This window comes from Morchella sextelata (genome assembly GCF_020137385.1).
Source record: "Morchella sextelata strain SCLS chromosome Unknown scls_13, whole genome shotgun sequence".
Taxonomy (NCBI): Eukaryota; Fungi; Ascomycota; class Pezizomycetes; order Pezizales; family Morchellaceae; genus Morchella; species Morchella sextelata.
Genome location: NW_025408628.1, coordinates 473,366 through 497,715, shown reverse-complemented (window position 1 = coordinate 497,715; position 24,350 = coordinate 473,366). Strand labels below are relative to the sequence as shown.

Genomic DNA, 24,350 nt, shown 5'->3' with positions numbered 1-24,350 from the left:
CTTAAGCTAGTCACGGATATTATTGTTGAATTTTGGAAAGGACTCTAGAAATCCACAAGATTGTTGAGAAACTTAGCCCTGTAGAGGTAAAAAAGGATACCATAATAGTGATCCTCGAAGTCCGTATATTTAAACAGAAAAGATCACTGTAAACACCTGCTAATCCAAAGAAATGGCCCGAACCCAGTTGTTAACTTTTATTTTATTTAACACCCGAAGAAAAATTCCCTCCAACAGCCCCAGCCAAGTTGCGCTTAGATGGTGGTCTCGTATGGGATGGGGGTAACGGTCTCGGGAAGGTTGTCCTTGGCACAGACGGTGCGCTCCTCACGGGGCTGGACGGGCTGCCTCTTCAAGTGAATGTGGGTGCCCTGTTCCCTGGCCTGGCGCTTCTTCTCGGCGTTGGCCTTGACACGGTTGACGAACTCGGTTCTGCACTTGGAGTGGTTGACGTGCTCGATGCGAACGTTAACGCGCTTCTCGATAAAGCGGTTGCCGACCTTCTTGTAGATGATGACACCGAGGGCAGACTTGGTGACGTTGTAGACGACACCGGTCTTTCCGTGGTAGACCTTGTGGGGCATACTATGGTCGAGGAGATCAAGTCAGCGGTACTGTTCATTCGATGGGAATGAACATCCTGAGCGCAAGATCTCCGGATGTTTTTGCGAACGTTACAGTTCGTGGAATGTTTAAACTGACCCCTTCTGGACGGCACCGTTGGCCTTGATGTCGACGATGTCACCGACTCTATGATATTCATTAGGAATTGGTTATCTCGCTAGAGCGGCAAAATTCTGACAAACCTGTAAACCTTGAGGTAGGTAGACAAAGCGATCATACCCTTCTTGCGGAAGTCGCGAGAGAAGGCATATCTAGTACCGGAACGAATACCACCAGAGTGACCCCTAAAGCCGAAAACAAAATTAAAATCTGTAGCTTTACGACATTATCTGATCGGGCAGCAAAACACCTACATTTTTGCTTATATCGGCGTTGTTGGAGGGGTTTATTGTTGGGCGTTTGTCGTGTAGGTTTTTTTGACAGATTCAATTGTTGATGATATTGAACTTACAGCTCGGAAATATTCCATTGTGTGGGGTTGGGTCCGTGTGTGACTGCTTTTAGTACTCCTCCGGGTAAGTGTCTAGAAATAGCAAGGTTGAAGTTACTGCAGGAGGTAATGATAGAAAAACTGGTTTCTTCTAGCATAGAGTAAACGGATTTTTTTTTTTTAATTCATTAATTGCGAGTAAACGGGTTGTATTTAGTGCAAAGGAAAAAGTTACGAGACAATTGCTAATTATCATTCGAGCAACGGCATCGTTCAAAACATTGCACGATCACAGACCCAAGCTTCCTGCTTCAACACTTAAGCACTTGTTGGCATTAGCTAGTGCTAACGGGCCCATCTCTAACGATTGAGAACAAATCAATTCAAAAGGTCTCCTATGGAATCTAACTCCGAAGAAACCACAGATGATAGGGGTGGTGTATATCCCCTTAATATCATGGATCCCGGGCTCCAAGCTCGTGGAAAATGTCATTTCCAGAATACGATTAACTCAAGTTCCTGTAACCCGAACTCTAGAATTTCGCATTTGAATACACATATGTATATTTATTTTAATAGTATATTCGATCAACGCTTGTATCTACGAATTCTATTGATCAAGTTATCTACTCTACCCTAACCCTGTAATATCCGGTTACCCTACCACCTGCAGGGTCTCAAGCCCTTTGGCGAAAAACAGTCACACACTGATCCAGGCGCACCACCAAGGAACATTTCGAAGTTAAAGTCCTGGATAGTAACTTCCCTCAAACAAACGACAGTTATTCGTATCAATTCAGCAACCCTAACGATACAGCATGGCCCCTCGTTCCTACTCCAAGACCTACAATAAGTACCCCCATCAATAGTGAAATGCTGATGAAAAATCTAACATAAAATTATACAGGTCCCGCGTCGTCCCTTCGAGTCTGCGCGTCTGTGAGTACCACTGAGATTTGAGCGTGCTCATTCTCATGTCTCAAATATGCATTTTTTCGACAGTCCGAACTAACCAATTTTTTCACAATTAGCGATGCTGAGTTGAAGACCGTTGGTGAATATGGTCTCCGCAACAAGAGAGAGGTCTGGAGGGTCCAGCTTACCCTTTCCAAGATTCGGTACGGATTTTCTGGCTTTTTGGGTTATGGCAGGGGGGTTGTTATATGTTTGGGGAATTCTGGTCGCTGATGGATATTGAATAGTCGTGCTGCCCGTCAGCTTTTGACTCTTGACGAGAAGGACCCCAAGCGTCTTTTCGAGGGTAACGCCTTGATTCGTCGTCTGGTCCGTGTTGGTGTCTTGGACGACTCCCGCATGAAGCTCGATTACGTCTTGGCTCTCTGTGTCGATGATTTCTTGGAACGTCGTCTCCAGGTACATTCCCAGCATCGAATTTCTACTGGAAGTCCTTTTTCCGTTTACTAACTCCGCCCTTCCATTATAGACCCAGGTTTACAAGCTCGGACTTGCCAAGTCCATCCACCACGCTCGTGTCCTCATCCGCCAGCGTCACATCCGTGTTGGAAAGCAGATCGTCAACGTTCCTTCCTTCATCGTTCGTCTCGACTCCCAGAAGCACATTGACTTCGCTCTCTCTTCACCCTTCGGTGGCGGGCGCCACGGACGCAACAGGAGAAAGAAGGCCAAGGCCGCCGAGTCCAAGGGTGACGGTGAGGAGGAAGAGGAGGAGGAGTAAATTTCACGCCTTTCTTCGTCTCCACCAAAATAAAAATAAAAAAGCATCTGTCCAGTACCAACTTAATTTTCTATACGAGAGGAAATTTCAATGCATCAGGGTGGGAATGGAATGGAATGATATGGGTTTCAAAAAGTTCAGTGATTTTCTTTGTTGGCGTGAGGTGTAGTTTTATGTCATAATCCACAGAATTGACTGTAAATGGCTGGTCCAAATTATATCCATTGTCCAACACTGAAACGCTAGTACTTGATATCAAAAGGAAAAGAAAAAAAAAACGTTCCAGAAACCCCAAAACGCCATATATTTCATCCATTATAGCCAATTCCCAATGACAATATTTACAAGATTAGTGTGTGTCACTACCAAAACCAATATCCATAATTGAGTCCAGTCTTGATTTCCATCGCGCTAGTTAACAAAGTATTTAACTTATCTTCTCCCTCTGCCACCGCCTCCACCCATCAAATTCCCTAATCCACCGCCGCCCATCATCCCTCCGAATTGCTGCATCATAGCTTGCATGTCCATGCCTGCAAACGGATTTGCTCCCCCGGCACCACCCATCCCCGGCATCCCACCCGCACCTCCGGCACCACCAAGCATCTTCATCATATCCGCCATGTTTGGCATTCCACCAGCGCCACCAGCACCGCCCATGCTCTGCATTCGTCGCTGCATGGCTGCCATTTGCTGCTTTTGATTTTGGCCGGACATGCCACCACCAGCCTTCTGCATATTTGCCATGTTCTTGCCCATTTTCTTTGCCATACCTGCCATCATTCTGTGTTGAGTGAGGACGTCCTCAACTTCACGGACTGAGGTACCAGACCCATGGGCTATACGGATCATGCGAGTTGGTTGGGCGGTGAAACATTTACCATCTGAGTCGAGTTCTTTCTCGGTCATTGAGTCCATGATATAACTATATTGTGTTAGAAAATCGAGTGAGAAAATTTTAGAGTAGAGAAAGTACATCATGCGTTTTAATTTCATTGAGCCCTCTTCGTCACCAACATCACCCATCATTTGGGATAAACCAGGAATCATACCCGCCATTTTGCTGAGAGGGCCCATTTTCATGATATTTCCCAGTTGATCGCGCAGGTCTCTAACTGTAAAGATACCCTCCTGTATGTGCTTCATAGTATCCTTTTGGTCTAATTTGAGACTCTGAACATGTTCAACCAATCCTTGCATATCACCCATACCAAGTAGCTTTGAAACGAACGGTTGAGGCGCAAATCGTTCGAGATCTAGCATATGCTCACCCGTACCGATGAAAACAATTGGTGTTCGTGTTGCAGCAACCGCAGAAATAGCTCCTCCGCCAGCGGCGTGGCCGTCGGTCTTTGTGATGATAATAGCACCAAAATCTGCGCTCTCTTTGAAAGCTTTGCTTTGAGCCTCTGCAGCCTGTCCGATAGACGCATCAAGAACCATGATCGTCTGATCTGGCTTCACCGCCTGCTGGATCTGTACCATCTCTGCAAATAGCTCCTTCTCTTGTTGATGACGTCCAGATGTATCCACAATGATAATATCGAATTTCTCTTTTTTGAATTTGTCCACACCCTCCCTTGCTACCTTCACCGGATCCGTTTCGGTATAAGAACCGTAGTATGGGATTTTCGCCTTCGTTGCGTTCTGCTTCAGCTGGTCGAAAGCACCGGCACGGAAGGTATCCGCGCAGACCAAACAGGCTTTGAACCCTCGGGCTTGATAGTGTCGAGCCAGCTTCGTACACGTTGTAGTCTTTCCAGAACCTTGTAGACCAACGAACATGATGACATTTGAGCGGCCCTTTTTGGGCTTGAAGGGTTCATTGTGAGGGTCTACAAGCTTAACGAGTTCGTCGAAAACGGCTTTTTGAATGAGTCTTTTCTTGTTCGCAGCTGGGGGTAGCTCTTTGAAGTTGACGGCGTGTTTTATGGATTTTCGGAGACCGCTGACAAGCTTGACGTTAACCTATGTGTTGTCGTTAGTTATTTAAAAAGATGGGACTAATTCGGGGGTATGGTGGCAAGTGCCTACATCAGCTTCAATCAGCGCAGAGCAAATCTCTTTGAGCATTCCGTCGAAAACCTATAATTGAATCAGCACTAAGACCCTACAAAGCAGCCCTTGTAACTGTATGCCTAAAACGCGCGAGCTGTACCTTCTCATCGACGACATTCGAGTGTGCCAATTCGGACACAGCACTGGTAATACGTTTTCCTAAATCTGCTAGAACCATGGTGGGCGATAACTGGGATGCAAATCGTGGGGTAGGATGGCGGGGTCCAAAATGCACCTATATCTCTCTAAGGAGACTCTCTCTCAATTAGACTTGCGGCGACGTTGGCAGCCGATAAGATTCAATCCAATCAGATAATCATTACCCGGCTCTACATGTAAATCTTGGCGCCTTGAACTTTTTTTTGCAGGTAGGATTGAAGCTTTTGTTTGCGCGAGAAGTACCAGGGACTATACAGCAATTATGTCGACTCAACAACTTGCAGAGACCAGTGCGCCTGCACAGACAAATAAGGCCCTGACCGCGCCTACCTCAAAATCGAAACGATCGAACTCTAAAAATGACAACGGCCGCACACCAGAGGAACTCCAGGCGGCGCTCGCGGAATATGGTCGCGGTGACCAAATTGCCGTCAAAAACATTAAGGATAAGAAACTCCGAGGAAAGTTGAAAAAACTTGAATATCGATACAAGGCCGCTGCAACAAATGCCAAAGATGCGGAGATGTTGATGGAGGAGCAGCAGGGATATGTAGAGGCTGAGGGGATGGAGAGGACCTACAAGTTTTCTCAGAAAGATTTGGTACAGGCAGTAGATGTATCTACTGCTCAAAAGGTATGGCCGTCTTCTAAATGGTTTACCCTGCGGGAGTTTTGTATTAATGAGCTCCGACCAATAGGGCTTTGATTTGAAACTCCCGCTATTCGGACCATACGCCATGGATTACACTCGAAACGGGCGGTATTTGCTTCTTGGAGGGCTGAAGGGACATGTCGCCGCCTTTGACTGGCGAGAGGGCAAGATAGGCACAGAGCTACAGCTTAAGGAGACAGTACGGGACGTCAAATGGCTCCACAACGAACAATTCTTTGCCGTCGCTCAAAAGAAATATACCTACATCTATGATCATGCTGGTGTTGAAATACATTGCCTCAAATCCCATGTTGAAGTCACAAACATGGAGTTCCTTCCGTATCATTTTATCCTAGCAACGGTTGGTATGAGTGGGTGGTTGAAATATCAAGACACTACAACGGGTGCTCTCATCGCGGAATTCAGGACTAGACTCGGGGCACCCTCCAGTATGGCTATGAATCAACGAAACGCCATCATTAATATTGGTCACGCAAATGGATCCGTTACTCTTTGGTCACCTAATATGAACACCCCGCTGGTCAAGATGCTCACAAACCGAGGCCCAGTCCGTGCTCTTGCGATAGACAGGGGTGGCCACTACATGGTCACTGCCGGTGCTGATGCCCGAATGAATATCTTCGATATCCGAACGTATAAAGAGGTACATTCCTACTTTACTCCCACCCCTGCGTCTTCGCTACACATCTCCGAGACTGGACTGCTCGGCGTAGGCTGGGGCCCGCATGTAACTGTATGGAAAGACGCTCTCAAAGTTAAACAAAACAGTCCATACCTTACGCATCTTCAAGAAGGTTCTGCGATCAACCGGGTTCGTTTCTGTCCTTTCGACGATGTGCTGGGTGTTGGTCACGCAGACGGATTCTCGTCGCTCATTGTACCTGGATCTGGCGAACCTAATTTCGATGCTTTGGAAATTAATCCTTACGAGACGAAGAAACAAAGACAAGAGGGAGAAATCAAGGCCTTATTGAATAAGTTGAAGCCAGAGATGATTTCGCTTGAGCCAGACTTTATAGGAAGGATTGACAACGCGAGTCACGATGTCAGAAAGAAAGAATACGAGGAGAACGTAAAGGGGGCCAGTGCTGTAAGTCGCAGTCTATGATAATAGGTTGATATATGGCGGTTGCTAATGAGTCATTCATAAATATAGGCAGATAAAAAGATGGGGGTAGAAGGGAAACGAAAACAACGTGGCAAGAACTCTGCTCTTCGCCGGTATCTCCGTAAGAAGGGAGAGAAGAACATAATCGATGAAAAGAGGTTGAAGTTCGAAGAGATGAGAAAAGAGCGTGCGAAGAGGCAGCAAGGATTACCTTCGACGTCGAAGGCAGAAGAACTTGGGCCAGCATTGTCAAGATTTTTGCAACCAGGTGCAAAGTGAGAAAGTGGGTATCAAAAGTTATGTCTTTAATTTTGTTTCCGGGAAGGTAAATATGCTGTGTATATATGTAATTACTAGAGTCTTGTGGCTTAAATATTTGCGTTATTGGGATGTTTCCCGCGCTCTACAACGCAGTGAGAAGCCTATGTAGTAATGAATGACCTCTCATAGGGCCAGAGTAGCCAAGAAACACTATCCTTTTACTCTCAGGTATACAGTACTAACTATAGTCATCTTCGTCAAACTAGAATTTCGACGTTTTATATCTAAAATTTACCGCCTTTACATTATTTGGTTTTCAAAAAGGGAAAAGGCCTAGATATGTACATGTATCCATGTACATATCAAGAACGTCCCCGCCTAAGCCTGTCGGTACAATGACCTCCGGAACCACAGAAAATCACCATCGGTCAGCGTGGCCTAGTTCACTATAATGTGAGGCAGGCGATAGTCTCAACGGAGTATGTTAATTTAACTGGTTTTCAACAAATGCCTGTGCCTATTACAGAACATGTAAGGGCCTTAATACATGTATGTTCGATGGGTATACTCACAACTTATCACTCGGCCTTGGAGATACCTAGAATTTTGAAAAATACATGCAGCTAGACAGCAAAATTACATGTAGGCATAAAACGATCGCAATTTAAGTGATCCAGGTCAGAGATATTAAGATCTTAAGACCATTCTGAACTCCGTGTGGGATACTCGGAGCACGTGACACCACTTTAGATCCCTGTACAGAACGCGTCTCCTGCCCAACGACACCCTCCAACCGCCCTCAACGTGTCGTTCAGGTAATTGAAGACAGTGAGAGCCCATATTTGTTCTTCTAAACCGGTTCCAGTGCACTTACAAAACAGATGTCTGAAACGATGCAGGATTCCAGCGATGCCGCCTTTCGTATTCGCCTAAACAATATCGACCATTACCAGATCGAACCAACGTCCTTTGACCCTCCTTTCCCTCCACCGAAAGGTTCAAAATACCCACCAAAGATCCCTATCATCCGAATATTTGGGCGTACAGAGACAGGGCAGAAAGTCTGTGCACATGTTCATGGAGCGTTCCCATACATATACATAGAATACCCAACAGAAGAGATCGGGCTGGATCCCGTCAATAGTGAGAGATATCATCTCCGCTGTATAGGTTTAGGCTAAATATTTTGTGTTAGGGGATCGATGGTTACGAGCTCTCCGTAAGAGCCTCGACAAGGCTCTTGGTGCCCGCAAGGGCGACGAATTCCAGAATAAACCGATCCCAAAACCATACGTTGCTAATATATCCCTTGTCAAAGGAACTCCCTTCTACGGTTTCTATGTAGGATGGAGATACTACGCTAAGATTTACTTACTTAACCCTCGGGACATGACCAGACTTTCCCAGATTCTCCTCAGCGGGGCCATACTTCAAAAGGTATTTCAGCCGTATGAAGCTCACATACAATACCTGCTACAATTTATGATCGACTTCAACCTCTATGGATGTGGTTTTGTCGATTGCAAAAACGTTAGATTCAGGCGTGGTGTTCCGGATTTCGATAAGATTGAGGAGGGACACCGGTGGCATACTGAATCGATCCCAGCGCACTGGATGTTACCAGAGCATGAGTTCCCTAGACAATCTTACTGCTCGTTGGAGGTGGATATACATGTCCAAGACATCATGAACCGGAAACTTGTTTCCCCCCGCATGCTCCACCATGATTTCGTTGAGCGCACGAATCCTATCCCACAAGATCTTAAGCTCCTCCACAGTCTTGCAGAGTTGTGGAAAGACGAAAATAGTCGAAGAAACTCCGGGGACCAACTAAATATGGAAGGATTCGTAGCATCAACTGGTAAGAGGGAGATAAATGAACCCTGGGGGGATGAAGATGAAAAATGGGAGAAGGTAAATGCAATAATCGAAGCGGAAAGACAGAGAGGAGATGGCTGGGCACCGAGCTTTGAAGATTTTATACCGCGTGAAGAGCCTGACCCTTTTGTACAAACCGCTTTGCAAAGTGTGGAAGACTTTTTCGTCTTTCAGGACATGGAACGTAAAGATTTACACCCGGATGAGGATGAAGACTCAAGAGCGGATGTTGATGTTGACCTTATTGGAGATATAAATAACGTCGAATTTTCTGATAGCGATGATGATATGGAATTGGTCGATGCTGATGAAGAGATGTTTGACAAAAATGAGGAAGAAGAGGAGGAAGAGAGGGGGAAGTTAGAGGGACAAAAAGAAGAGGAACAAAGGAAAGGAAAAGATAAAGTAAATGAGCTTGAGAACGATTCGTCGTCGCAGTCGGATGAGTATTCAGACCTCGAAGAAAGCATAACAAGACGAATCTTATGGCCAAATGGTAGTGATTCTCACACCCCATCACAAGAAGATCACGGTAGCATTTCGTCCCAGACCGATTATTTAGGAGACCCAATACTCCTTCAACTACAAATTACAGATGAATTTCGCCAATTAGAAGACGGTTCAATGATAATGCTAACGCCAGGCTCGCACCCTGTACCACCGAAGCGAAAACATCACCCAGATACTCCGGTCTCAGAGAAGAGGGCATCCAAATTAAGCAAAATTGAAGAAATAGGAAAACCCATTAGCATATCACCTGGTAGCCAATCATCATCACAGTTATCGATAAACTCAGCGTTGAGTAAGGTCGAGGCCACAGGAATTATAGAGAATTTATGTATGAACGATGTACCAAACCGCTCGCCATTACAACTGCCTTTGGATTCTTCAATGACAAGGGTTATAACCCTTCCGCTTTCACAAGAAAGACCTTCTCAGAGCAGCATAAACTTTCGGGGCTTGACCGCAAATAGTGCAGAGCTCGTCCCTGCAAATGAAATTGTTTCCCCCCAAGCACCAAGTATCATCTCGAGTACAGCAGTTTCTATCACAACGAATGGTGAAAAAAGTAAGTGCTTCTACTGATCGTGATAATCTGTGAATAAAACACTTTTAATAGTCATAGTTATAGAAATGCCCAAAAACATCATGCTTCCGAACCCAGAGGGTAATTGGCATGTCCGCAATTTCCGTCCTCCCCGTACATCTGAGCTCGTTCCTATCGAGGATTTTGGGATGCCTCAGGTCGAGTATCAGGAACCATACTTTTCAGACGAAAAGGATATACCAGAAGTTGGCTTTGATTACGGCGGGGTCACACATAAATTTAACAGTAGAAAGACTTCAAATGTGCCTAGGTATAATACAACGGAACATAATAATTCAAGATTACTCAATGAGGCATTCGATCAAATTTCTCCTAATTTCCGATGCTGGGAGATTTCTGCCCGTCCCCCAACAAGATTGGAAGCTATAAAGTGGCTAGAAGAGAAAAAGAGACTTAATGGTTTATCCTTCGTTCGGCAAGAACGCTCTGAAGAGCCGGGGCATTATTCTCAGGTCAATAACTTCATATCTGTCTCCAGGAATAGTTCTAACTTGGTTGTGCAGATCGAGGGTCCAACCCAAACGAACAAGCATGGGTTCAAATTTTCTCAGAACAAGAAATCCAAAAATATAAATAATGAATCGCAACCTCTGAGCATCATGAGTCTAGAGGTCCATGGTATATATGAAATACAATTATACATACAGTCACTATTTACTGATATTCAATAGTCAATACACGAGGAAATCTTGTACCAGATCCAGAAAAGGATCCAATAGTTAATATCTTCTGGTGCTTACAGTCCCATGATGGCTTTGAGAGTAATGGTATCAAAGATGGGTAAGGATAAAAATCCAAACCTTTTTTCTGATAAGCATCGACTTACAAACAAAGATACTACGTGGGAATTCTAGCCATGGACGAGAATGATAAAGAAAAGACAAAAAAGGCATTTCGGCGTCACTCTCATGTAGAAATCAAAGTCGAGTATACAGAACTCGATATTGTAATTGAGCTCGTGGATCTTGTACGCGCCTTGGACCCAGATATTCTCACCGGCTACGAAGTTCATTCTAGTTCATGGGGATACCTGATTGAACGTGCTCAAAAGGTTTGGGGTGAGCCAGCCTCTTAGCACATTATTCACACGAATAAATAGACTAACACAAGGATAAAGGCATGGACCTTTGCGATGATCTATCGAGAGTGCGACAATTGAGCCACGGCAGGTTTGGTCAAGAATTAGATCCCTGGGGATTTAACACTGGCGCAGCGATAAAAATTCCTGGGAGACATTTGATTAACATATGGCGAGCTATGCGTGGGGAACTAAACCTTCTAGGGTATACGATGGAAAATGTCGTTTTCCACCTGCTGCATAAACGGTGAGTATCTGCACGTATCAATACTCCATTTACTGTATCTAATCCAGTATATAGAATTCCCCATTACGGATACGATACCTTGACCAAGTGGTATCAAAATGGCGGTCCAGGATCTTTGGCTACAGTTTTAGACTATTATATACAAAGAGTGCAATTGAATCTAGAGATTATAGACCAACAGGAACTTGTTTCACGTACTAGGTGAGGCCGAGCTTGGGTTGAATCTCTTAGAAAGTGGCTCTAATAATGTGCAGCGAGCAGGCACGAATATTAGGTGTCGATTTTAACTCAGTTTTTTCCCGCGGTTCCCAGTTTAAAGTCGAGTCTTTGATGTTTAGAATTGCAAAGCCTGAAAACCTCATGCTGGTTTCGCCAAGTAAACGTCAAGTTGGGAGCCAGAACGCTCTTGAGTGCCTGCCACTTGTGATGGAGCCAAGCTCGAACTTTTACACAAGCCCAGTTGTTGTCCTAGACTTTCAGTCTTTGTATCCGTCAATCATGATTGCGTATAACCACTGCTATTCCACATTTGTTGGAAGGGTTGATTCATGGAACGGGCAAGACAAAATGGGCTTTCAAGTTTACAAACGGACCCCAAGACTTTTAGAGCTATGCAAAGACCACATCAACAGTACGTAAGCCCTTTTTTTTTCCCTTCTCTCCTAACACATGCTGATATCACGGTCAACAGTTTCTCCAAATGGCATGATGTTCATCAAACCAAACATTCGAAAGTCCTTACTCGCAAAGATGTTGGCCGAGATCCTGGACACAAGAGTCATGGTCAAAAACGGAATGAAGCAGTATAAAGACGACAAACAGTTATATAAACTGTTAAACAATCGACAATTGGCCCTGAAGCTCATTGCCAACGTAACCTATGGTTATACATCTGCTTCATTTTCAGGTCGCATGCCATGTGCCGAAATCGCAGATAGCATCGTACAGAGTGGAAGAGAAACGTTGGAGAAAGCTATAGATATGATTAATAATAACATGACATGGGGCGCTGAGGTAGTCTACGGCGATACTGATAGTTTATTCATACACCTCAAGGGAAAAACAAAGGCACAGGCTTTCGATATTGGTGAGGAGATAGCAGCTAAAGTTACAGCCATGAACCCAGAGCCGATTAAACTCAAGTTTGAAAAGGTCTATCACCCTTGTGTGCTTCTGGCGAAGAAACGTTACGTTGGATTCAAGTACGAACATCGGGACCAGCAAGAACCAGAATTCGACGCAAAGGGTATAGAGACTGTAAGGCGAGATGGCAACCCAGCAGTGCAAAAAATGGTGGAGAAGTCTTTGAAGTAAGTATATCTCCACACCTGACTCTGCACTTTGCTTATATCAAAAGGATTCTGTTCCGCTCCTCTGATCTGTCGCAGGTCAAGTCCTATGTGACCCGCCAATGGGCAAAGATCATGAAGGGGGATATATCCGTCCAAGACTTTACGATTGCAAAGGAAGTAAAGCTGGGTAATTATGCGTGAGTTTCACATGAAGTACGAGTATTTCAATTACTGACATATCATAGCCAGGGCATTGCTCCCCCGCCTGCCGTCAGGCTTGCATTAGAAAGGATGGCCAAAGATCCTCGGAACCAACCACAATATGGGGAACGATATCCGTCAGTCCAACTTATACCATCCTTACACTAGCATGACTGACGTTTCAGTAGATTTGTAGTTGTTGCAGGTGGTCCGAATGCTAGGCTCATTGACAAGTCTGTTGAAGTAGAAGTACTACTACACAACAGTGACATCCTGTGTTTGGACTCAGAGTACTACATCACCAAGACCCTCATCCCACCCTTGGCACGCATTTTCAACCTTGTAGGAGCAGACGTAGCATCATGGTACAGGAAGATGCCAAAAGTGCAACGACTACTAAGAACCCTCAAACCTAAGCACAGAGCCGAACAAAAGTCGGCAAGGACAATGGAGTCCTTTATGACAAAATCTACGCTTGTCTGTGCTGTGTGCGAAGAGAAGGCAGAGACTAGATACCGTAATGTCTCCTCCCAATGAAGACCCTTCATCAGCTAACACTCTAGTTCATAGATATATGTCAGTATTGTTACAACGAAAGTGACGTCGCTGTGTTTAAATTACAGGCAAAGCTCACCCGGGCAGAGAAGTGGAAGAATGACCTTGAGAAGATATGCTGGTCCTGCACCGGGCAGCCATGGGGCTCAGAGATTGCCTGCAAATCCCAAGACTGCCCAATATACTACTCCAGGGTCCGACAGACATCCCTTCTCGCGTATGAACGAGAAGAGATCGAACCCCATCTGGCAACCCTCGCGGATGTGAATATGGAGGATTTAGAATGGTAGTCTAATAACGTTTTGGGGGGTTTTCTTTTGCTTTATTTCCTTATGTTCATTTGTCTAGCATGTATTTAGATGTATCTTTATACAAAACAGATTTTGATCCAGAATCCAATCCCCGGGTGACCACCAACGACCAAACTCCCAATAAACCTGTCAAACCAATGATTTCCCCCCCCCACCCTGCACCCCACCAAGAAGCTCGGCATCCACCACCCCACATTCACGTGACAGCCTTGGCACCAGGCTGACGTCGGCATCCATCTGATTTTCTCCCCGCAGAAATATTTGCGGGAAGAGCAGCTTTCTGAAAAAAAATTGTAGCAACCGTGCGCACAGCAGTCTTCTTTATTGAATCCTGTTCAATTCTCCAAAACACCAATTTTTCTAAAAAATACCTTGACAACCCCAAACAAACAACGACATGCCCGTCCCAGTCAATGCAGTCCCCCAAGGCCACGGCGGCCGCGGGCCGTCAACATTCGATAAGAGTACGTCTCTCTCGGCCCTGTTACAAGCTCTATGGTTCATCTACGGCGGTTCAATTACCGCTCGTTGAGAGTGAGAAAGAGACGGAGATGAAGAAGAGTATGGAGCTGACGAAACTATTCAACAAACAGTGAAGATGGGAGCTATGATGGGCACCAGTACGCCCCCCCCCCACCCCACCCGCGGGGCCTCTACCTCTGCTCTACACCGCCCTAGCCATCTACATAAACACAAACACTAATACTAACACTCCGTAGGCGTCGGGCTCTGTATCGGTTTCCTCTTCGGTACATACCTCTCCCAGGGCTCTGTTTGTGGTTTAGGCTCAAGGTAGCTGACAGACGGCGATGGATGGGGGCAATAGGTGGTTACGCACTCATCAAGAACGGCGCGGGACCAAACGGGTTCATCCGTAGTCTGGGGCAGTACATGCTTGGGTCTGCTGCCACGTTCGGGTTTGTCTCTCTCCTCCTCCTCTCTCCTCTCCTCCTCCTCCTCCTCCTCCTCTTCTTCTTCTGTGGATGGGTGCTGATAAAGAGGGTGGGTACGGCTAGGTTCTTCATGTCGATCGGAACCGCCATCCGCACAGAGACAAACTCGGAGATTGCGATGGAGGCGTTCATGAAGGCCAGGGCGGCGCCGATAGTGTTGATGGCGAGGAGGCGGGCGGAGGAGAGGAGGGAGTAGAGGCCCGGGGGGGGGGTTGGGGGGGTTGGGGGGAATGTGTATATTTAGGAGCTTGGGGGAATAGAGTGCTTCTCGGGGTATGTTGAGTGTGGGTCCTTTGGTTGTGAGCTAGCACGGGGTATAAGGACTCTATTGAGAGTGCAATTGGGTAGGTGGTGGTAGGACCGGCGGTGCTGGGCTGAGTGCATTGGGGGGTTCAATTGCAATTGGGCTGGGGATGGGACAAAGGATGGCTGGTGTGGGTTCTTAGCAACTGTTTTGCAATCTGCCCCGATGGGGTGCTGTTATTTACACCTAGAGTTATGATTACCCAACAAGTGTTCCCAATTATCAATTGCTAGTAGTATCTACTGTCAACTATCAGTTCCCCAGATAGAGCGGATCACCGTAGATACATGTAGATACAGCCCACCCAGACCAACACCCCCAACCACCAGCTACCTATTGCAATCACCACCCCACAATTGCAGCTCATAACCCACCTCCCCCATTTCTACCCCGTCTCAAAGCCCACGATCTCCCAGAAACAAGCAAAAAAGAAACACCGAGTGATAAGGCATGATTACAACTCGACATCCTGCGCGGCGCCGGTACCGATGTTTCCTCCGGGTTGGGCTTGCATATGTACCATGATTTCTATATTTGAGGTCTGGAACTTTTCCAACGACATCTACGGCTGTTTCACCAGTGTTCAAGACGTTCCTGTCCACTGCCGGAGCGGAGGAGGGATAGGCAGAAACATGTTCCGCCCTGCACATCCACGCCTCAGCACTACACTACACTACAGTCTCACCCCACACCCTACACAACCACCACCACGCCCGCCGCCCCCGCCACCATCTCCAAACTCTTTATCGCGCCCACCAGCGCATGCTCCACCCCGCCCAGCTTGGCCCACACCGCCATCAAATTCGGGTCCTGGCTCTCGACCTTGACCCTCTCCCTCACGCGCACGCTCGCGCCGCGATACACAAAGACCTCCGCGCCCTCGCCCTCCCCGTGCGCCCCCACGCCCCCGCGCAGGCCCACCGCCGCCGCAAACCGCTGCCCAAACCCGAACCCCCCGCCGCCCACCGCGCCGCCGCCGCCGCCACCGCCACCACCACCGTCACCGCCGACCGAAACAGGCTCCAGCGTGCGCAGCTCCGCCGTCAGTGCCGCCTCGGTGATGTACAGGTCGAACGCCAGCAGCGGCGGCAGCGGCGGATCAAACATCTATCCTCATTAGCCTTCAGCTTCCTCCGGCGGGTGGGGGTGGGGGTGGGGGGTGCTAGCTAGCAATCACGAACCCTCGGGTCCACCGCACGACACGGAAACATCGCCGCCGGCCCCGCGCCCTTGAGCGCCGCGCGCGCCGCCGCAATCCCGGCGCGCAGCACCCGCAGCTTCTCGAGCGCCCTCGCGGCGTCTGCGCGGCCTTGCCCGAGCCACGCGGCCTCGGCGCCCTCGGGGCCGAGCAGGGCCAGGCACTCGCGCACGTGGTTCTTGACGTCGGTGAGCTGGTCGAGGCGCAGGTCGCGGCAGAGGGTGAGCTTGTGTTTGGGCGGGAGGCCGAGGAGCTTGGCGGTGATGTCGCCCTTTGTGATTGTGGGGCCGCAGCGCGTGACGAAGCCTTTGAGGGCCTCGCTGCGCGGGGAGGTGAGCGCGAGGGTGGAGGTTGTGTGCGGGGAGAGGAGGGTGGCGCTGCTGTGCAGGCCGTGGCGGAGGGAGGCGAGGGTTTCGGGGAGGGTGGTGAGGAGCCAGTTGAGTTCGTTGGACTGTGGGGCGGGGGGGGGGGGTTAGTTGTGTATTGGTGTGTGTAGATTGGTGGAGAGGGGAAGGGGGAGGGGGGACGTACGGCGGAGATGCCCTCCTGCTGGAGGAGCTCGGCGGGTGATACGGGGGGGTAGATTGCTGTGGCCATGGCTACATGGCGTTGTCTGAGTGAAGCCCAAGAGTGGAGTGGTAGCGAATAGCGATGTGGCTGCGGCAGGTTCTACGGCGCCCGGCCAATCCCAATCCCAGCGCTGTGTGCGAACGAAAGCTTAGCCGACCGCAGCCGACGACGACGGCGCTGCAACAGAAACAGAAGCAGAAACCTCTCGTATGAGACGGCGGGAGTGGATCCCTCACCTCACCTCACTTCACCTCACCTCACCTTATCTCTCTATCTATAAGCTATCCAACTACAGTAAACAACCCACTCCACTCCACTCCCCCCCCCCCCCCTCTCCGCAGTCTCACCACACACATCCAGCAGTTTTGCAAAGATGCTGGCCGCCCTCAACCCACTCAAGCGGGCCGCGCAGCTCGTCGGCGCCCGCACCCTCCTCTCCTCCGCCTCCCTCTTCCCGCCCACCGCGCGCCCACCGCCCAACTACCCGGGCCACATCCCGCTGACCACGCCCGAGCGCGCCCTCCTCGCGGTCGGCAGCGCCGTCGGATCGCTGCTGAATCCGCGGCGGGGAGGTACTATCCCTCCCCCCCCCCCCCCCCAAACAAATCACACCAGCCCTGCCAAGAGCTAATCTGGGGACCGAAAGCTAGACCTGATCGCAGCCCTCGGCGAGGCCACGGCGACGCCGTACTTCATCTACCGGCTGCGCGACGCGATGCTGGCGGACCCCACGGGGAGGAGGATCCTCCGCGACCGCCCCAGGATCACGTCGAAGACGATGAGTATGGAGATGCTGAGGGCGCTGCCGGACGGCACTGTGGGGAGGGAGTATGCGGCGTGGTTGGATAAGGAGGGGGTGTCGCCGGATACGAGGTCGCAGGTACGTTGATGTTTTTTTTTGGTTTTTTGGTTTATTGGTTGATTGGGGGTATGGGGGGTGAGACTGTTCCTGGGGTGGTTTGGGAATCGAATTGGGGGTACTGGCTATGGGGGTTCTACTATTTGTACTACTGCAGTAATGTTTTCACTACTTCTACTGTTCTACTATTCTACTGTCTTACTATTCCCACTCTCATCCCACTCCCCCACTACCCCACCCCCCCCCCCCCCCCCACACACACACACACACCCACCACTAACCCCCCTCCCCCCCCCCCCAGGTCCGCTACATCGACGACCCCGAATGCGCCTACATCATGCAGCGCTACCGCGAGTCCCACGACTTCTACCACGCCCTCACCGGCCTGCCCATCATCGTCGAAGGCGAGATCGCGCTCAAAGCCTTCGAGTTCTTCAACACCCTGATCCCCATGACCGGCCTCAGCATGTTCGCCTTCGTCCGCCTCAAGCGCAGCGAGCAGCAGCGCATCCTCACCACGTATTTCCCGTGGGCCGTCAGGAACGGGCTGCTGGCGAGGGAGGTGATTAATATCTACTGGGAGGAGGAGCTGCTGACGGGGGTGGAGGCGCTGAGGGAGAGGATTGGGCTCGAGAAGCCGCTGGATTTGAGGGGTGTGAGGAGGGAGGAGAGGAGGAGGAGGAGGAAGGAGGAGGAGAGGAGGAAGGCGGGGGTGGTGGGGTAGTGTGTGGGTGTGTGTGGGTTTGCGGGGGGGGGGGGTCAATGATTGGAATGAATTTTTTTTGGGGGGGGGATTGTTTGTAGGTGATACTTGATGCAATAAATATCATTACTGGAGCTGTGTGTCGTGCGGAGTGATCATTTCCCAGTCGTGTGAGGGCATTGGTACCCCGATTTCAGCCAGCAAATGGCGGTATTGGGATTGCTAGTAATCCGGCTCAGCTACATAGTAAATGCATGTACTATTGGGAAGATGCTAGTGCTTGGGTTTTAGCCAGCCAGTAGATGTCAATATCAGGGACGCTAGCATTTCAGTCTTTGAGTATAATGTGTTATTGTTGAGAGTGCGCTAGTAAAATACTCAACCTCAGCTACTGCACTAGTACTCGAATCTCGAAGCAGCTATCAATATCAGAGTCACACAGCCAATCGATACCCAAACCTCATCCAATAGCCAGTAACACCATCAGTAGTAACAGTAGATATCACCCCCCACCAACCACCAAACGAAAAAATCCCCCTCTACTATCAGACTCCCCCCCCCCCTTCTCTCTCTCTCTCTCTCTTTACCAGTCGTCCTCCTCATCATCAAAGCCGCCCTTCCTCCTCGAAAACACCACCTTGCCCTCCTCGGCCTTCTGCTTGTCCATCATGTTGATGATGGCGATCAGGTCCTCCTCCGTGACGCGCTGCCGCAGCTCGTTGCTGCGCGCCATCATGATGAAGCGGTTCTCGAGGTCGCGCGCGCGCTCCTCCTTCACCATCGCGATGCGGTTGAGCCGGTCGACGGCCTCGGGCGTGAGGATCTGGTTGATGATTGATTTGCGCGCTTCGGCTTCTTGCTGCCTGTGGGTGGTGGTGAGTTAGCTAGTTGTTAGGTAGATGGAGTGGTTGGAGAATGTGTTGGGGGGGGGTGGGGGGGGGGGGAGAAAGGGTGGGGTGCTTACTGCTTGTCGTTACCACCGCCGCCGCCGCCGTTGGAGGCCTGCTGCTGCTGCTGGAGCTCTTGCATGCGCGCCTGGCGGATCTTCTGGAGGTCTGCATGGTCCGGCGTCAGTTATGGGGTTTCACATGATGCGATCACGAACAGGCATGGCATGGGTTCTGGGGGTGGCAGTGCTCTTCTCTCTCGCTCTGCTCGCTCGAACCCCCCCCCCCTCGAGTTCTTTGGGCCGGGGATTACTAACCGTCGTCGTCCATGGTGCGTTTGTTTCGTGTTTAATCTTACGGATCGTGGTATTCGTGGGCGTCGTAGTAGTAGTAGTAGTAGTAGTAGTAGTAGTAGTAGTAGTAGTAGTAGTAGTAGTAGTAGTAGTAGTAGTAGTAGTAGTAGGAGTAGGAGGGGCAGGCAGGGGGGCAGGCAGGCAGGCAGGTAGGAGGTCCACAGAGATGCGTATGTCGTTTGTTGATGCTCCGCGGCGGCGGCGGCGGCTCCTCACACTCGTTTCTACTGCAGTTTCGCACCTGCCCCTCCATGCCCCCCCCGCAAAAATAGGCTTAGCGCCCACAACTCCTCTTACTCTACTACTGTCTCTCTCCCCGATCATCCGTAACCACGGGCGCTACTCTAGGCTAGCTAGGGGTCAGGCAGGTACGGTACATTGTCGAAATTCCTCCCGCCTGCCTGCGCAGCCTCACTCGCTCACTCTCCTTAGAGTATTTTATTTTATTTTTATTGACCACTCCCCTGCGGTGCGGCGGCACCTTGGAAATGATCTGGAGGCACGGGCTGGCTTCCGTCTAGTCTGGCTGTCGGGTCTACTGGGAACCTTTCCTCTGTTTGCAGCCTAAAGTGAGGTTTGCGATCTTGATCTTGTTTTTTTCCTGTTGCGTTCGCTTATGATCAATATGGGCGAGGGTTAAATATATCTCTGCTCTACAGGTTTTTCATGCTTTCTGGGGTTGGGTCCGGAGACGGAGACGGAGACGGAGAGAGAGAGACGTCAGGAGGATTTTTTACTTGTTCTTGCTTCGCTGGTAGGTAGGTACAGTACATCCAGGTACATGGTTCCTTGATTCGGCGGTGAGGTGAGGATTTTCTGTTGGATATCTCTCTTTTGTTTTTTTGGCGGGTGCTTTGCTTTTTCGGGGGCAGTTTCGTTTTTTTTTTTTGTGGATAAGGAGAGAGACGCATCAGGATAGGATTAGGGTGCCAAAGCACATGCGCTACTGTTTCCAAGTGCTACATCACCACTGAGAGGAGAGTAATGTCAAATCTTGGAGTCCTGTGAGGTCAGTACTACATGTATCGCCTACGACATATGTACTCGATAGTTGAAAAAGGTATGTAGGGTACATGTAGGCAAGTCAAAGTAGGTACATGTAGTCTGGTTTAGTAGATCCACATAGCATGGCATTATGTATGTTGGAGTAGCGAATGCCGTACTAGAGACGTAAAGCATGTAGAGAGAGGTACCTCACCCCCCCACCCATACAGCGTCATAAAACTCGCAATTTGGGGCTGTCAGTTGTTCGTCGGTAGTCCGTCAGCTCCGCTCCCGCTGCCAGTCATTCGTTCGGCTCGTTTCCTCGCTCCAGGGATTCCTTCGATTCGAGGAGGGCGACACTTTGCCTACTTTACTTTACTCTGCTTGACCTTCCTTACCTTACTAACTAAAATACCTCTGATCTGATCTCTGATCTCTCCTCTCTCTTACTTCCCTTCTCACACCGCATACCAACGTAGACGCACACGCTTGCTCGTTTGCTCTCTCTTGCAACTTGCAATCACACGCTCTCTCTCTCTTCTCTCTTCGCACCCAGTCTTTCCCTTCCTTCTTCTTCTCCTTCTTCTTCTTATTCTTCTACTCATTCTTCTTAATCTTTTTTCACAACTATTACTTCTCTTCTTTGCCAGCTTCCCTGCTGCAGTCGGTCGCATTATTTCACTTACCTTCTTTACCCTTTTTAACTTGTTTCTGCACTTGTTTCCTCCCCGTCGACCGAAGACGTAACAAGTTTCCTACTCTACTCTAGTCGTCGTCATCCTTCGCCAATCGCTCGCTCTCGTTTCCTGCACCGGAAGCGACACTTTTTTTTTCACAACTTCCAATCCTCGGTCACTCGCACCGAACGCCTTTCTCCGCCCGCCGATCCCCTCACAACCAGCAAGCTGGCTGAGTACGTTTTTCTCCCCCTCTACATAAACCACACACCTCCATCCACGGATAATAATAAAAAATGAAAAAATTTGCCGCCCGCTTTGTCGTCGCTAGCTAGTCGCTAACCTTAAATCCTAATTTTTTCGCACACCCACAGATACTTATATCTCGTCCATGCCAACAAGGGGCATGGCCCATTCTCATCTGGGCCTCCGTCGAAGCCAAAACTGCGCGCCATAAATACTGTACAAAAGACGCCAATCTCGCCTTCGAGCATCAACTCACCTCCCGGATTCTCAACAATGACGACCGATCGCCCAGGCTTGTTCAAGACGGCCAGCGAGAGCGCGTTGAGGAATTCTTCGACGACGACGGCTGAGGAGGAGCAGACTAGCGACAGCACCAATGGGGACCAGAATTTGAACAAAGAGGTGGCAGCGCTGAGCAACAAGTTGATTAGTGCGATCAATCACCAAACGCAACTGGACGACTCGCTGGCGACAACGAAACATGAACTGGAGTTGTCAAAAGCGAAGATAAGGCAGTCGGAAGCCGAAGCTGCGCAACTCATGAATCGGTTAAAGGAGGAGCGGACACAGCGCGGCAAGGCAGAAAAGGACAAGCGCAACATCGAACAGGAATTGGAGACTTTAACGACTGCTTTGTTTGATGAGGCTAATAAGGTACATATGCCTATGCCTCGGCATTGACTCCAATTGAGGGTTGATGTGTATATTGACATTATGGGGTGAATTAGATGGTCTCGGCAGCACGAAAGGAACGGGATGCAATGGATAAGAAGAACGAGCAGCTCCGTGCTCAATTGGCCGATACAGAGATGTTACTGGCCTCGCATCAGGAGCAGCTCGCAGAGCTAAAGTTGGTAATGCAACAAATGACTGCGGACCGGGAAGAGTCGGAAATGGACATGTCCACGGGAACGCCTTCGACGCCTGCATTGAACAATCGTGCAAGCAAAGAATCCTTCGCCCGCATGTTCGAATCTCTGCACTTGTCACCCAATAATATGACACCTGAAGAGATGACCCCGTGTCCTCCCACATCGCTCTCTGGCCTACTCCATCCAGTTTTACGTTACGATACTGGAGCATATCAAGACTTCTGCGAAGTTATGCACGCTCCGAAGGTGGTCCCCAAGACATCACCAATGCCTCGACTTTCCAGCGGTTCGTTCTCCTCAATCCAGGTCATGGGCATGGGGATCCCCGGCTACAGCTCATCTCCAAGTGGTTCTCCAACAGGGTTGACCGGTGGTTTATTCGGCTCAAAGAACAAAGACAAAGACGCCGACAGCCGCCCATCGAGTCCTTCGAGTAATGCTCCCACAAACAGCAACGGCGCTCAGGGACAGCAACAGACTGGGCTCGGTTTGAAGGAAACAAAGTTCTATAAGCGGGTACTTGTGGAAGACATCGAACCGACACTGAGACTCGACAATGCCCCCGGCCTATCATGGCTCGCAAGACGAAACGTATTGAGTGCGATCACAGATGGAAATCTTGTGATTGATCCAATTCCATCAACAAGTATTCTAAACACATTTTCGTGCACCCTATGCGGGGAGGTACGAGCAGGTGAGGAGCATGCCCGAACTCACAGAATGCGAACGTCAGAAGCACCGAACGCACAGCGATACCCACTTTGTGGATATTGCGTTGTCCGGACCCGCGCTGTATGCGATTTTCTGGCCTTCCTGAGAACTCTCAAGGAGGGTCTGTGGAAATGCGACAGCGAAGGAGATGAGAAGCACGCCTGGGATGAATCTGTCAAACTACGGGAACGTATGTTTTGGAGCCGTATCGGCGGTGGTGTAATTCCGGCATTCATTCACAACCGGGACTCGGCCAGAAACTCCGAAGAGCAGGAGCGCTCACGGAGAGGCGAGTCACCAATGTCAGATGCTCAGGATAGCCAAGTCAAACTTGACGTTCCAAAGAAACGGAGCAGTAGAGACGCTTCGCATTTTGCAAAGCATGATAGAATGCCGAGTGTGACCGAAGATAAGGTCATGCTATCAGTTCCATACGAAGGTGCTCCCTCGCGGACTAGCCAGGACTCCGATAGAACGGAGGCTTCCTGTGCCTCTGTTATCGTTACGCCACAAGTGCGACGCTACGAGAGTTCTGAGGCCGATGATACTAGCAGCATCCAGTCCTCAGACAGGTTCAGTGACTCAGCAGATGACATTGATGAGGATCGGGACACGAGGAGAGATACTATCACAGCCGCGATCAATAGTCCTCTTCCTCAAGACGACGAGACATTTGAGACCCCGTTGCCAACACCACGATTTGACCAGGAAAAACATGCAGTTCCCGGTGCTTGGTAGGCGACGTCTGGAGTCCTGACATATCATATCTACATGAAATATGGGAAGATGTCTTTTTTTTTTTTATTTTGACCTTTTTTTTGTCTTATGGGATGGATGGGTTCATGAATGGGGTTTCTTACTTCCTTACTTTCGTCCTTTCTAAAATGGATAGATTTTTAGTTTTTTTCTTTTCTTTTCTTTTGCATCTTGGACGAGGTGGATTGATTTTACCGACGTTTCTTCCCCCATTTCTCTTCTCATGCCCCTGCATAAACAACTGTTCATACATATATATAGTACGACCTCCATTTCTTTATGTCTTATGTTCTGTCTGTTCTTTCTTTCTCTAGAGGGGCCTTCTCCCTCATCACTCTGCTTACTCTGTTTGATTTGTTGGTGTTTTGCATTGGTTGTTTTTATTCTTTGAATCCGTGGACTGTTCTTGGTGCCTGTTCTAGGTCTTCTTTCAATCTCCTTTGTCCGGCTTCTTTCTGACTCACAATTGCTATAAATATTATAATTCATCGGGCACTCGATCTATCTGACGGCTGGAGTTTAGTTTCATTTTCTTTTTCTTCTCTTTATCTTTATGTAAGCGGATGGAATGGGATTGGGTTAGGGGGATGGGATCGGA

General features: G+C 49.1%; 10 protein-coding genes across 10 annotated transcripts; 6 read left to right on the top strand and 4 right to left on the bottom strand.

Moving 5' to 3' along the window:
* Window positions 1–254: 254 nt before the first annotated feature.
* H6S33_002507 (uncharacterized protein) lies at window positions 255–950 on the bottom strand (the record flags this gene model as incomplete). The annotated part of the gene is made up of 4 exons (XM_044833851.1): window positions 255–585; window positions 703–750; window positions 807–908; window positions 946–950. 4 exons carry the CDS (start codon window positions 948–950, stop codon window positions 255–257), a joined length of 486 nt encoding a protein of 161 aa, XP_044692668.1.
* Window positions 951–1,872: 922 nt separating this feature from the next.
* On the top strand, window positions 1,873–2,750 carry H6S33_002506 (uncharacterized protein; the record flags this gene model as incomplete). Its single annotated transcript, XM_044833850.1, has 5 exons — window positions 1,873–1,907; window positions 1,962–1,997; window positions 2,086–2,172; window positions 2,257–2,428; window positions 2,499–2,750. The coding sequence occupies 5 exons, from the start codon at window positions 1,873–1,875 to the stop codon at window positions 2,748–2,750; spliced, it is 582 nt and encodes a 193-aa protein (XP_044692667.1).
* Window positions 2,751–3,182: 432 nt separating this feature from the next.
* On the bottom strand, window positions 3,183–4,986 carry H6S33_002505 (uncharacterized protein; the record flags this gene model as incomplete). Its single annotated transcript, XM_044833849.1, has 4 exons — window positions 3,183–3,675; window positions 3,727–4,718; window positions 4,785–4,835; window positions 4,909–4,986. 4 exons carry the CDS (start codon window positions 4,984–4,986, stop codon window positions 3,183–3,185), a joined length of 1,614 nt encoding a protein of 537 aa, XP_044692666.1.
* Window positions 4,987–5,229: 243 nt separating this feature from the next.
* H6S33_002504 (uncharacterized protein) lies at window positions 5,230–7,027 on the top strand (the record flags this gene model as incomplete). The annotated part of the gene is made up of 3 exons (XM_044833848.1): window positions 5,230–5,601; window positions 5,666–6,730; window positions 6,797–7,027. 3 exons carry the CDS (start codon window positions 5,230–5,232, stop codon window positions 7,025–7,027), a joined length of 1,668 nt encoding a protein of 555 aa, XP_044692665.1.
* An 863-nt stretch (window positions 7,028–7,890) lies between these two features.
* H6S33_002503 (uncharacterized protein) lies at window positions 7,891–13,658 on the top strand (the record flags this gene model as incomplete). The annotated part of the gene is made up of 13 exons (XM_044833847.1): window positions 7,891–8,152; window positions 8,205–9,956; window positions 10,020–10,613; window positions 10,667–10,775; window positions 10,830–11,053; window positions 11,113–11,320; window positions 11,375–11,521; window positions 11,575–11,951; window positions 12,012–12,630; window positions 12,678–12,809; window positions 12,858–12,950; window positions 13,002–13,330; window positions 13,384–13,658. The coding sequence occupies 13 exons, from the start codon at window positions 7,891–7,893 to the stop codon at window positions 13,656–13,658; spliced, it is 5,121 nt and encodes a 1,706-aa protein (XP_044692664.1).
* A 418-nt stretch (window positions 13,659–14,076) lies between these two features.
* On the top strand, window positions 14,077–14,828 carry H6S33_002502 (uncharacterized protein; the record flags this gene model as incomplete). Its single annotated transcript, XM_044833846.1, has 5 exons — window positions 14,077–14,143; window positions 14,273–14,299; window positions 14,399–14,428; window positions 14,506–14,596; window positions 14,696–14,828. The coding sequence occupies 5 exons, from the start codon at window positions 14,077–14,079 to the stop codon at window positions 14,826–14,828; spliced, it is 348 nt and encodes a 115-aa protein (XP_044692663.1).
* An 801-nt stretch (window positions 14,829–15,629) lies between these two features.
* On the bottom strand, window positions 15,630–16,731 carry H6S33_002501 (uncharacterized protein; the record flags this gene model as incomplete). The annotated part of the gene is made up of 3 exons (XM_044833845.1): window positions 15,630–16,043; window positions 16,118–16,585; window positions 16,666–16,731. The coding sequence occupies 3 exons, from the start codon at window positions 16,729–16,731 to the stop codon at window positions 15,630–15,632; spliced, it is 948 nt and encodes a 315-aa protein (XP_044692662.1).
* Window positions 16,732–17,077: 346 nt separating this feature from the next.
* H6S33_002500 (uncharacterized protein) lies at window positions 17,078–18,287 on the top strand (the record flags this gene model as incomplete). The annotated part of the gene is made up of 3 exons (XM_044833844.1): window positions 17,078–17,276; window positions 17,355–17,584; window positions 17,865–18,287. 3 exons carry the CDS (start codon window positions 17,078–17,080, stop codon window positions 18,285–18,287), a joined length of 852 nt encoding a protein of 283 aa, XP_044692661.1.
* Window positions 18,288–18,849: 562 nt separating this feature from the next.
* Window positions 18,850–19,483, bottom strand: H6S33_002499 (uncharacterized protein; the record flags this gene model as incomplete). The annotated part of the gene is made up of 3 exons (XM_044833843.1): window positions 18,850–19,129; window positions 19,231–19,321; window positions 19,471–19,483. The coding sequence occupies 3 exons, from the start codon at window positions 19,481–19,483 to the stop codon at window positions 18,850–18,852; spliced, it is 384 nt and encodes a 127-aa protein (XP_044692660.1).
* Window positions 19,484–21,686: 2,203 nt separating this feature from the next.
* On the top strand, window positions 21,687–23,734 carry H6S33_002498 (uncharacterized protein; the record flags this gene model as incomplete). Its single annotated transcript, XM_044833841.1, has 3 exons — window positions 21,687–22,067; window positions 22,142–22,571; window positions 22,647–23,734. 3 exons carry the CDS (start codon window positions 21,687–21,689, stop codon window positions 23,732–23,734), a joined length of 1,899 nt encoding a protein of 632 aa, XP_044692659.1.
* Window positions 23,735–24,350: the final 616 nt, after the last annotated feature.